At 33.0% G+C, this 13,136-nt stretch overlaps 1 protein-coding gene across 9 annotated transcripts in view; it reads left to right on the top strand.

Moving 5' to 3' along the window:
- The window catches only part of ADGB (androglobin), a 64,706-nt gene that overhangs the window by 15,532 nt on the left and 36,038 nt on the right, over positions 1 to 13,136 (top strand). For 8 of the 9 annotated variants that reach the window (XM_015858180.2, XM_015858179.2, XM_015858175.2 and 5 more), the window contains 7 exons: positions 878 to 964; positions 2,576 to 2,757; positions 3,760 to 3,888; positions 5,404 to 5,498; positions 7,685 to 7,850; positions 8,779 to 8,869; positions 10,190 to 10,334. In XM_015858180.2, the coding sequence (XP_015713666.1) occupies positions 878 to 964; positions 2,576 to 2,757; positions 3,760 to 3,888; positions 5,404 to 5,498; positions 7,685 to 7,850; positions 8,779 to 8,869; positions 10,190 to 10,334 (895 nt within the window). The remainder of the gene's footprint in view (positions 1 to 877; positions 965 to 2,575; positions 2,758 to 3,759; positions 3,889 to 5,403; positions 5,499 to 7,684; positions 7,851 to 8,778; positions 8,870 to 10,189; positions 10,335 to 13,136) is intronic. The other variant, XM_015858177.2, reaches the window with a different exon arrangement.

The raw sequence follows: 13,136 nt of genomic DNA on the forward strand, positions 1-13,136 counted from the left end.
CAAAGTGCACCAAACAGCTTTTATTTTAACAATAGCAAGCATTATAGATACAAATGTATGGTACAGTAATATAAAAAAATACTTGCAGAAGGTTTTGCTAGCATTTATTAGAAAAACAAGACATTTTCAAGAAATGCTTGGCCTAAAAGGAGAAAGGCTTTTAAATTGAAAATCTTCATATCCCTCCTCTCTAAAAGCTTTATGCCCTTTTCATGTGTGGCACATGAACCTATGCCCAGTGCTTGAGGTAAGGCACCTGGCACAGAGTAGAGGATAACCCCTTTTATCTTAGTGGCAGTGCTGGGCCTGATGCACCCCAGGGTACAGTTGGCCCTTCTGGCTGCCAGGGCACACTGCTGACTCATATTCAACTTGCCTTCATCCAGGACCCCCAGATCCCTTTCTGTAGAACTGCTCTCCAGCCTCTTGTACTCAACACTGTGCATTGAGAGTGTTAGGTGTTTTTTACTGGAAATGCAGCCAACTGTTGTATAGTAATCTGGGAGTCAGAGCAGTTGCTTGGGGGAAGGGAAGTTCTAGGCTTGTATTCCCTATGGGTATGATGGTATTTCAGACCTACTTCTCCAAAGCTGCAAAACGAGAATTTTTGTGTATGGGTATTCATATGTACTTGCTAGCTGTGTTGAAATGATGCCATTGTACAGGAGGGAGCACTAATAGAACAGTCTTGATGCAAAGGCATAGGAGCAAATGGAATCTGTAGGTCAGTCAGCTGTGGATTGGAAAATTGCCATTAATTACTTGATTTTAAGCAATCCCCTTTTTTGTTTGTGTATGGTCTTTCAGTGTAGACTACTGAGTTCACTGTGAATTGATTATAATATAGGTCTGTGTAATGTCTGCTTTTGTCTTACAGTTTACGTGAAAATGAGAAAAGAGAGCTGGAGGAATTTACAGTTCTACATGCACTGACTGGGTGGATACCAGAAGTTATCCCTCTCCAGTAAATTCTTATATTAAACTATTTATATATTTTTTACTTATATAGTTCTATAAAGGATAATGAAAATTAAGCTGAGTCCTAGAAGTCCTTCAGTGTCAGTTTTTGGGAGTGTAAGATTTTAATTCTAGAACTTGCCTTCAAGAAGTGCAATTTTATTATGTTTTTATTTGCATGTCATTCAGTTGCTTGTAAAGTTATTTATGATTATTATTCTTTCTCATATGAATTTATTTTGGATTAATATTTCACCCTGTGGTGAAAGCAGGGTTAGAGGTATCTGTATATGAGATAAAAAAGTTATAAAATGTGTGGCAGTAATACTAATAACTTCATATATTACTGTACTATTGCAAGCATACTACATGAATTTGAAAGTAATCCAGCCAACGTGATGTTTTCTTATTTTAAATTGGAATACTTATTACACTTTTATTTCCAGAAACAGCATTTCCAACCTATCATAATATTTTTTTTGTTTCTTATGTTTAAAGTCCATTAGCATAATGGCATGCTTGTATTTTCCAGCTTGATATCACTCAGTATTTTTATTGAATGAATAAGTGGGAGTACCTGCTCTAACCATATAGACTTTTTAAAAAGAAACTTGTTTGTTTTTTGTTTTTGCTGTTTCGTGATACACTATAATGAGTATATAGAAATATTAATAATGTTGATTTATCTATTCTTTGGTATAATTGTTTATTTATAACAATATTTCTCATCTCTTCATCACGCATAGGGTATGATTAAAGCTTAGGTTTTTGATGTTTTCAGGTTTTTACGGTAGTGTGTCTGTAGTCCACGGACTTAGAAATCTTAAAAAACCTTACTTTTGTGTCTTTATGTAGTTAATTTTAAAATAGAAACAATAAGAATGATATTAATGAATCTGACACTTAAAGCAAACAATAAAATATGCAGTAAGAAAATATGAATGCCACAGAATTTTGGTAATATGATATAAAATTGGATCTAGCTTGTTGCACAATGAGTTGTTTAGTTGCAAAAAGAAAGTTTACTTCTGTTAGCTTGCATTAAATTAATCTATGGTTTATTCAGTTTACATAGTTATTCATTGTGTTTTGGTGGTGAATCAATGCAGAAACTGCAATGTCCTATCAAAACCTTGTTATGGATGATGGAAACAGTGGAAGAAGTGTAGAACAGCTTGTATTGAGACAGTTAGAAAAATGTTTTCTGGAAGTACTTCAAGAAGACTTTTTTTAATGTACAGAGCCATATTCAAGTAATCATACAGTGTAATTGCAAGATGCTCTTCAAATTTTCCTGCCACAATTTTTAAGTGCTAGAAAGCTCTAGGAAGAGATGCCTAATTTATTTGGTTCTGCAAACATCATCTCTTTCTTTATGGATTGGTATCTTCACAATGTGTTGGGTATTTTGTTGACCATTTTGTTGTTGTGTTGTTTTAGTATTTTTTTTTTCTTTTCTCTTGGCTGCCACACAAAATCAGGCAAATGTGTTTTATTTACTCAGTAATTTTTCCAAGAGTTGGACTGCCAGTTGTTTGACGGTTGTCTAAATGAAATCAGACATTCTTATTGCAAATATCATTATCAGTGATATACATATGTTTATTTTTATTTTAAGGCTTGGATACTTGGACAAAGTCTGGGACCTTCTGAAATCAATTATGCCAGAATTTAAGTGGACAGATGAGAATACCTCTCAGGAAAATACAAAACCTGAGGAGACTGAAGTGGTAATAAATGAAATTCCACCTGTGAATAAACAGCCAAATAAACCTGAGAAAGCAGAGAAATCTGACAAAGGTCTGTAGTAGTATGTAGTGTTATCTTTACAGGTCAAGGATAAATAAAGTTAACATAACCTCTGTCTTCAAGTTTATGCGTATTTATTATGCCATGTGCAAGTCTGTTGGTTTGTTGTTTTGGCAAATATCATTCAGGCCATCCAGAAAGTGTATGTCTCATGATGGATGTCAGAAAGAGTGACTACATATAGGGTGTACTGACGTCCACATGCTAATGTTTGTCTATGTTTTAATTTATAATAACTTTTCTGTTCATGCTACTAGGTACTGTTTTTCTTCAAGAAATTCTAAATGAAAATACTTATGCTTAGAGATGTATTTGTGCCTGTATATTATTCTGTAGCTTTTATGTTTGAGGTGAGTTTTCTAATCTTCAGTTTTTGACTTTTAAGTCAGACATAGGTGTAATTTCACTTATAATTAGTGAAAAATTGAATCATACTCTGAAATTTCTGTTTCTTCCCATTGAAAGCTACTTTCCTAGCTAGCTTCAAATCCCAAATACTATCTCAAGGTTTTATGAACATCTTAGAAGAGACCTGGCTGAGATATCTTCTTAGGAGCTCTTGTTATCATTTTACAGCTCACCCATTAGTTTAGAAGATATTTCAGGGTAAGGAATGGACTTGAAAAAAGATGCAGTTGCTGCGAAGAGCACTGTCATCCATTCAACAGGCTTTGATGGTATAATCACAGAAAGTGTTGTAAATTTAGTCCTGCCTAAGATTTAGAAATTGTATCAGTAACTGAAACAGCTAAGAATCAGGGAAATGTTGCAGTAAAACTCTGTAATGTCCATCTCTGAGGCTGCAAACTGTGTTCTGATGCTCTGATAAACTTTTGGAATTTTTAAAATTAGAGATGTATTTTCCTGTAATCTGAGGGTTTTTTTTCCTGTAGTCCAAGGTTTTGGCTCTTGCTTCTCTGGTTGATGTTAGAAGTATTTCTTGCAGAATCCTCTGAAAGAGAAAATCTATTTCATCTTTATTTTGGTTCACAGGAAAAGCAGAGAAGAAAGAAACAGGGAAGAAGAAAAATAAAGATGGAGAAAAGGAAAAAAACAAGTCAGCGCATCGCGCTTCAGAAGCAGCAACAGAAGTGCAGGGCTCTCCTCAATCTTTAGCTGAGAGTAAGTGCTATTAAAGCTAAAAATACAAATGTAAAGAAAGTTTTGCTTTCTGTTTGTTTTCTAACTTAACAGTGATTTTAAAAGTATTAAATATACTTCTTTTTTTTTTAATTATTAATGCAACCTTTGTGGGTTGTGTGAAAATCTGAAGACCTTCTAACATATTAATGTAAATTAGAACATGAAAATAATATTGCAGAAATTTGTATTTGATACTGAAAGGTAAAGCAATTCTACATAGATAAAATGGACAAATAGAAAAAAGTTCCAGGCAGGTCTTGTAAGACCAAGATTTTTTTTTTTTCCAGAGGAAAACTGTTAATATATTATCTTTTTTAAAAAACTTCTGTAATAACTTTTCAGTTTCTGCTTTAGTCAGTAGATCATAACTATGAAGTTACATAGTTAACTTGAACAACAAACAATGTTCCTTACTGAAGCATTGGGTGGCCAGAATCATTCATTTGAAATTACTGTGTAACTTATTTGTATAATGAATTTATTTTCATTTACCTTTCTTCTGGAATTATATTTTGATTATTTTTTTTATTTATTTTTAAATATCATTACATTGACAGTACTCTAAAATTAAGTAAAGTTTCGCTTTGCATGTTCTAACTATCAATATATATATTTTGAGAAGTTGAATTCCTGAAAGAGTATTTAATATGCTGATATGTTACTACTTAAAGAAAAAGATGTTGCATACCTTCTAAATAAATGGCTTTTTAGAGGTCTGATAAATTGTACTGTCCAGCCACACGTCAGTTCTCCTTTTCCATTCTTCTCATTTCCATTCTTTTCTTTGTATGCAAACAGCATTGTCTTATTTCATTTCACACATGCAAAAGAACTTATTCCTAAAGCAACTTCTAGTTTGACACTCTGTAGGCATACATAAAATTAGGAAGTAGTTATCCAACATATTTAAAGTGGAGCTGAAGGGAGCAAAGGCAAAACTTTTTCCATGCATCACAATGCTTGCACTGAAATGCTATCTTTGTATGTTTTGAATAGCATACAGATGACTAAGGAAAGATGCAGAGAAAATTATGTACTTCTTTATGAGGTGAACTTCAAGTGGAACTGTACATCCATATTTATAATACTATAGTTTTTAGACTTCTGGGTTTTTTCCTTCATCCAAAAACAGCCTTGGTTTCTCTTCATCATTCTAAGGTAACAATGGCTTCAATGGCTGAAGAGAAATAAAAGAATTTGGACAAGAACAACTTCTGACCTGTTATATTTTTTAGGTTTTTTTTTATTATTCATTTTTATAATAACTCTATATAAAAGCTGTTTGATTAAAATAATGGTGTGTGTTTGGGTTTTTTTCTTACTTATCTGTGGCTTCTCTTCTGAGATTTTTACAAAAAAAGCTCTTGTTTTGAATGAAATGGCAGTCAGAAAAAAGAATAATAAAAACAAGGCAGAGAGGGCTGAATAACTGATGGATCACAATGTTTATTTATGACTTAACTTGTTCTAAAACATTTTATATTTTCTCCATAGGTTCTAATGTGCCAACCCAGCCAGAAATGGCAGTCTACGCTGGCTGTTTGCCATTACGTTCATCTGAAGAGAAGATTTTTTCCTTAGTTCAGATGGTAATCCTGTACCCTTGGGAAAATAAGCATTATACATTTATTATCAGAATGTTTAATTTAGTGACTACTGCGCTGTGAAAAAATAATGATAATAATTAGTGTAGTCAAGCAGACAGCAAGTAGTGATTATCAGTTCAGTTTTTATTTTTGTCCTTTTAGATTCTGGTCATGTGTTTTCCTGCCATGACCCTGCTTATTTTTCAGTTATACTCCACAAAGAAGCTAAGAGCTGAAGTCTCTGGAAAACAAGACATGGATCGAGAAAATGCATCATGATGAGATGCTTCTAAATGGGAAAGCTAATTATTTGATAGATTGCCTGAAAAATTTCAGTTTATTTTTCAGTCTTACTTGTTATGTGTTTTCTGGTGCATTGGTCTGTATGAAATGGCGTGTTTGTTTCCATTCATTTCTGTCATTACTGTTGCAGTTGATTAAAGCAGATGAGTAAGTTTAACACATCATGCAGCTAGCTTGAAAACAGTGTCTAAATTTCCACTTAGCTATTTACAATCCACAGAAACCTGTTTATAATACCAAAACAGGCTTTCTTGATATGATTATTAATTAGATGTTGTTTATTATTTTCTACATTTTAATCATATTTTGCTTAATTAGAACATTAAATGTAATCTTCCTTCTCAGAAAACCAGTAAGCTTCGCAGAAAAAACCCAAAAAGTTTCCAAAAGTAGTTTGCAGGTCTCGTGCTTTGATGCTTGTAATTTTTGCACTATTTTCTTCTTTTTCTTCTTTTTTTCTCCCATTAAAAAAACAAGTTTACAGGGTACTTCATGTTCCTTTGGAGACTTTCTTGTTCCCTGTGATTTTATTTATATTTATTTTAATATAAGCTCTCATTACTATCTCTTTGGTAATAGTAAGTAGCCTTAGTCATTAAAAAAACAATAAAAACAAATGGGGAACAGTGACATAGGGGTTATGTATTTCCTGCCATCTGACGCTTTTAGTCTCAGACTTGGCTGCAGATTTTTAGGTTACAGAGATTTCTGGAAAAGAGTATTTAGTTGTGGCAGTCCAAATAGGATGAGATAGAGGAATCTATATGTCTAAAACAATATTTCAGTAAAGAGTGATAGAAAGGTGGAAGACAGAAGGTAAGAGTTAGATATAGAAATGTAGTGGATTTATTGTGGTCCTCCTTTTAAAAAAGCCCACTTTCAGGCTTTCTTTGGGGGGCTGAGAAGTGCTTCATCAGTGGAAATTGCAGTATAGGAGAAGTAACGTCCAAACTTTGTAACATACCTCTGGAAATCCAGAAATAAGTTGCCTGAGTACCTTAGAGCATTTAATTTAATTTTATCTTCTCTTTTAAAACATATCTGAGAATTTCAACCATAGTCTGCTCTGCATTGCTTGCAATTATGCCACCTCAGGAACATATGGCAATGAGAAGAAGCAATCAGAAAATTACTGATTTATTCAGCAACTGAAACAAGTTGTATTTAAAATTAAGAGAGATAATTAAAAATATATACAAAGCTTGAAACAGAACTTTTTGCAGAGGGAAAAAAAAAATGGAACTTGAATACTGAAGCATTGTTATTTTAATGGGAAGAGCACCACTCAATGTCCATATTTAAAACTGCTCTTAAGTTTTTTTGCTAAAGACTTCAGTAAGTCGGTAGTGCCTTCAATGCGTTTTGTAAATTAGCTGGGAGATAAAAAGCCTGACTTTAATGGCATATTTGTTCAAGGTGATATTACATTATAAGGTTATCACAAGTTATCTAAAAGATCTGTCACTTTTAGAATTCTGCTTCTTTATAATTTCAGCATGGAGTAAGGGTTTGTTTCTGAAAAGAAAAACTACTTGTGACATGTATATTTAAAGTAAAATGTTGTCAGTGTTCTTTTCTTACTTGTGCTCCACTTGTGCTTTCTGTAGCATCTAAATGAATATGATTGTACAAAGAAGTTTAAAGATGAGATGAATCTTTCACAAAAAAGTAAACTATATGTAAACATTTCTAAGTGATCAATTGTACCTTTTGTGCTGAATATGAATCCTAATTAGAATGCTTTTGGATAATTTTGTCAGGTAAACCATTTTCATTTCATTTGTTATCCAAGCCACTGGATCCTTCTCTGTGCATACTGTTTGTTCGTGACAGGTGATGACAAAGGAGAGCTATTGCCAATCAGGTTTTCTTTCTATGTTTTGTAGACTGATTCTGCAGAGAAGCTGAGACAGTATGGGATTTCCCAAGCACACAGCCATCCCGTCCTGGTTACTAGAACTAGGTCCTGCCCTCTGGAACCCCCAGAGCCACCGGTTGCTCCCTGGAAGCTTTTCCGTCTAAAAAAAACTGTTGCAAAATCTGAACCTGAAGGTTTGTCTATTCAATAAATTTTAGAATTCATGTTCATCATTATGAACATTCTCAAGAACGTAGTTATGTTAGCATCACTTCTGTAGAACTCTGTTAGGGATTACTTTTTTTCTTTTTGTTTTTATTTTTTTTTTGCTATTTTTGTTATACTTCACCTTAGTTCTGTTATTTCTTAAATGCTTTGGGAAGTGTCTTAATATGTCTCTGAAAAATTAATCTTCAGTACTGGAGAAAATGAAGAGGAAGTGTTATCAGAGCAATGCAGAAACTCCAATGCAGAGCCACAAAAGCTTCTGAGCACCTTTTGTACATTTGAAGTATGAAAGCAGCCCTTCTGCAACTGTTAATAGTTTTAAGGGTAAATCTATTCTGGAGCTTATCTGTACTACACAATAGAATTAAGTACACAGTATGAGCTGGCTTGAATATGAAGGCTTTACAGGCATGCTAACAAAATAGACTGGCATAAGAAGCAGAAGATCAACAAAGGCAGAATGTCCTGCTTTACTTTTGAGCCACTTTGTATACAATCTACATGTAGGCTGAACACACTTCTAATACACTGCAAGCTGAGGGTCAGAGTGTTAAGCACTTTATTTTGCTGTGATGCATTAGCTAAAACCACCCTGGCCATTCTATTCTTTATACTCTTCTATACAGTGAGGTGCTGGAACAGGCTGCCCAGAAAGGTTGTGGATGCTCCATCCCTGCAGGGGTGTTCAAGGTCAGGTTGGATGGGCCCAAAACAAGCCATTCTATAATTCTACATTTCTATTTAAGTGTATGCTATGGTGCTTGGGGATTGCTTCCTTAAGTCCTTACAATTTTATAAAGAGGTGAAGAATCACCTATGGAAATTGTTTGTCAGTTAAGTATTAAATATTTCTTTTGAATGTATATTTAACAAGTTGTTGTTTTTTTCCCCCAGAACCTGTGGTAGAGAAACGTGAACAATATATTGAGATTACTAGCCTATTTTTAAATCACAAATCCAATCCTATCAAAGTACCCAAAGATACGTAAGTATTCAAAAGTTTTATCAGTAACATCACATTGTTAGTAATTTTTGCTGTAAGAATGTGTGCAAATTTTGTTAAATACAGCTGTAGTTAATCTGAATCAACTGCATATTTGATAGGGTCTGCATTTTGGTCATAGTGATTGGTTGGGTTGATGATACATCAGTTAGTTATATTTGAAGAGCAATGTATGACTGTTGCAGAAATGACTTTGGATTACTATGAAATACTCTGGGAGTATTGTTTTGCTGATTCAGATGCTTTTTGCTGGTTAAAATACAGTAAATTAGTTGTTTGTAGGAAAAAGTACACATAAATATTTTAAGCAATGTGCATAAATGCGTTATGAAGGAATGAGAGAGTAAAAATTAAGATGATGTAATATTTGTATGCTACCATATTTTATTTAGTTTTCATATTTAATAAATTCCTTTGTGGTCAATCTACACCATTTAGTTGAGGATGGTTTATTAGCTAGTCTAAGTTTCCATGACAATCAGCTAATTTAGTCTCTTATGATTTAATTAAAGGAATTAACCAAAAATATGTAGCAGGAATTGGCCTTTTGTTCAAGTAACAAGGTACCTAAACACAATAAAGGACTTTTATCCATAACTGGTACTGAACTTGTTATTAATCTCTTTCATTCTAATAACATTTTTCAAGCACTGAAAGGCATGATAATTGGAACACTGTTACTGCTAAGGATCTCGATGTTTCATTATATCGATCCTTAAGACAGGAGTTAGATAACACCAACAATTTTCTCTGTTCTTCATGGTTGCCACAACACAATTACATCTAATTGTCATGTTTGCACTACTGTTTTGACATCACTTTTCTAGTTTATTTAACGTGGAAGGAATTTCTTGTACTTCTAGTTTTCTATATTTCAGTTTTTACTTCTGCCTCCACTGAACTCAGAGGCAGAATTTCCTCTTACTGTAGCCGGCGTAGGCCTTACATACATCTCAAAGTTTTTTTTTTCCTGTCTCTACATTTATTCTCCTTTCTACGGGCCATAGAAATTCATTCATTTCTGGTATTATCATCTGGTTTTCATCAAGTGGCATGGGTTTTGTTTTGTTGAAGATTATTTAAGAGGGTGGCAATAGTTCAGGTATTACAAACACATGTGTGTGGTACTAAGCCAGTAATTATAAGGAAAATATGCATATGGACATTTTGTACTGCCTTATTAGGCTTTTGAAATAAAGGAGATACAAATTATTTTGACAGAATTCTGTTTAAAACATAGTTATGAAATCTGCAATTTGAAATATATGGATTAAATTATTTGAGCTTTTTTTGATAATTCAGCTTCTTCACACAGTCTACCATCCAAAAAGGATTTCATTTGATGACCCATCTTCCTTTTGTCAGTGAAAAGAATGAAAATTTAGTTGACAGTAATGTGGAGTTGAATCAAAGTGGGAGTTGCTCAAATGTAGAAGATTATTCTCAGGTAATAATTTAATTTTCTTTTTTTTTCCCCTTCTTATTTATTTATTTATTTTAACTTGGCCTAGTTTTATGTTCCAAAAGACAGTGAAAAAAGAAATAGGAAATACTTGATTCTTAAATATAGGTTTTAAAAGACATCTATTTAAGCTTCCTCACCCACCTTGCTGTATTTCAGTTTTTGTTCCAGTTACTTGTTTTATTAATGCATGGGAGATCTTTTGCTGATACTTTTCATTTAAAAGCCATTTTTTTATGATTTATTCTTTAGATACTAAAAGTGACATTGTCAATACAATAGAATATTTTGATTTTAAATGTTTGATTCACAGATTATTACAATTATGCTATTTCAGCTAAGTGAAGGATGGTATGTAGGAGACTGAAAAATACAAATGTTGAAAACACATGCCTTAAAATTACATCCTCACGTGATTTGTAATTGAAAGGTACATTCCTCCAAAACTAGGTAGGGGCAGCACGCTCAGCACTTCTTGCCAAGTGCCCCCACAGAGGAAAATGCCAGTTACTAAGGATTACTTATCTCCATCATAGTTTTCCATGAAAGGCAATATGAATCTTAATTAATATCAGTGGGATTTTATGAGAATTACTTTTGGCAGATGTAACCACTATTTGTTGTTGTTGTCATTTTGTTTTAAATTGGTTTCTACCTTGTTCTTTATATATACTACTGAAGTCTGCTTTTAAATAAGCCTCCAAAAGAAAGCTCCTTATAGTATTAACACCTTATGTTTTGAACAGAGAAAGATTGCTTTTATACAAAGACTTTCTGAATACCAAACTATTTCATGTAAAATGTTTTATACAGGAGATTGATTTGCAGCACAGATAAATAGATATTTAAATATACAAACAAACAAAGCTTGATGAATATGGTTTCATATGTTCAGCATCTACAAATAAGTCCAGATTGTCAGTACCATTATCTCATCAATTTCATACTTACTGTGGCAAACAGTGCACAAAAACACATCTTCTTATTTAGCATTTCTTTCTTTGGCTTTCAAAAAACTGAAGGGGAAAAGCTGCCTAGTATGTATAAAAATGCCTTTCAATATGATTAAAAATCTGCATCTAACCAGAAAAACAATTATATATTGGAAAAGATGTGCTTCCACATGGATTTACTTGGATTTACTACTACAGTTATTCCTGTTTGCATTTATTTTCTGTCCCAAGCAGTTCTTTTACATTCAATATAATTACAGTATAGGAAATAGTTTAAAAGAGTCTATAAAATACGTCAATACAAAGGGCTATGTGAAGGAAAAAAACAACCTCAAAATGCTGATCTTTACTATCTTGTAGAAAAGATGACTGAATTATTTTAAAATTTAAAATTTGTGTCTCTTTCTTGGACAAACTGATAAATATACATGGAGATAATATTTCTGAAATTTGTTTGAGGTACAGAGACTTGATGTATAAGCAACTTGAGTTGCATAATATGTTTGAAGACTGCAGGGACCCTGCTGAAGAGAGTATTATGTATCTTCATTGACAAAGTGTCACAAAGAAAACTCAATTATTAGCTTTGGTAAAATTTGATGTAAAAGGAAAATCTTTTGGTCTGTAATTTTGGAGCACCTATTTACATATTTCCTCCTCAGAATATATTATAACGTAACTTTTATATTTCAGATCTGAAACTCATTTCTTTTTAAACTGCTCCATATCCACTGTGTGTGTAGAAAGTGTACATCCAAGTAGATATATTTATTGGGCATTTATTAGTTAAAAATAAGGCAGTGCTGTAGTGAAGGAAAATTCATTTCAGTAAAATGTTTTTGACTACTCTGCAGTTTGTGCACATTTTACAAACAATATCTATAATCGTACATCACATTCTTTTAAACGTGTTTTTAATTATTGCAAATTAAAAAAAAACATTACAAAAGCAGCAGGATAAAAAGGTTCTGTAAGTAGCATTATAATTATTGGTTGGGTTACTTGTCTCTATGCACATTTAGTTAATTGTAAAGTAATAGACATCTATTGCTAGAGGCATAGAAATAGTTTAGAATGTCTTTTCTCCTCTGGTCCTGGAGTTAAGAGCCATTCTGACTGCAGAAAACTGCTCTGTCACAGTAGGGTGTGCAAACAAGGAAACTCAAGGGTAAGAAAATACATGAAAGAGAGATACTGATTTAAAAAGAAAAGAGTGGTAAGAAGACATGAATATGATTTAGTCTGAGGGCAATCTGATTCAGAGGTAAAATGTAAGAAGTTATGAGGAGCTAATTAACTTGTTCTTGAACCTTACCTTTGCCTCAACTTAAATTTAATCTGAAAAATATTGAGGCTATTAATAGCTGTGGTATGTAGGTAGAACTGCATTTGAACTGATGGAAAAAAGTTTTTAACTTGCAGAATAATCTTCTTTGTTTCCCATTTTGAATGTTCTAATTAAAATAACTTTATGGGTATCTCTAGGAGATAATCTAGGAGAGTTTTCTTTCTCTAGTTTTGAAGCTGAAAATAACAATATACATATAAATAATTGTATAGCTGATTAGAAATAGCAAATGCTGAAAGTGCAACCTTGATTTCCTCAGATCTTTAAATTATTGCCAGTTTGTAGAATTTCATACTGTGTTATACTGAACCATAATAACTTTGTTTTCAGTTTTAAGCAGGAAATTACCATGTTTATCTATATGCTCAGTGCTGTCAACTTCAAGATTAGTGCCTCTGCCATAGACAGAAATGAATATAGATGAGAATTCGGGTTGGGGGGGAGGGGGGGGGCAGGTAACAGTGCTTGTTAAGTGGTGAGCTGGAA

The sequence above is a fragment of the Coturnix japonica genome, chromosome 3, assembly GCF_001577835.2.
Source record: "Coturnix japonica isolate 7356 chromosome 3, Coturnix japonica 2.1, whole genome shotgun sequence".
Lineage (NCBI taxonomy): Eukaryota > Metazoa > Chordata > Aves > Galliformes > Phasianidae > Coturnix > Coturnix japonica.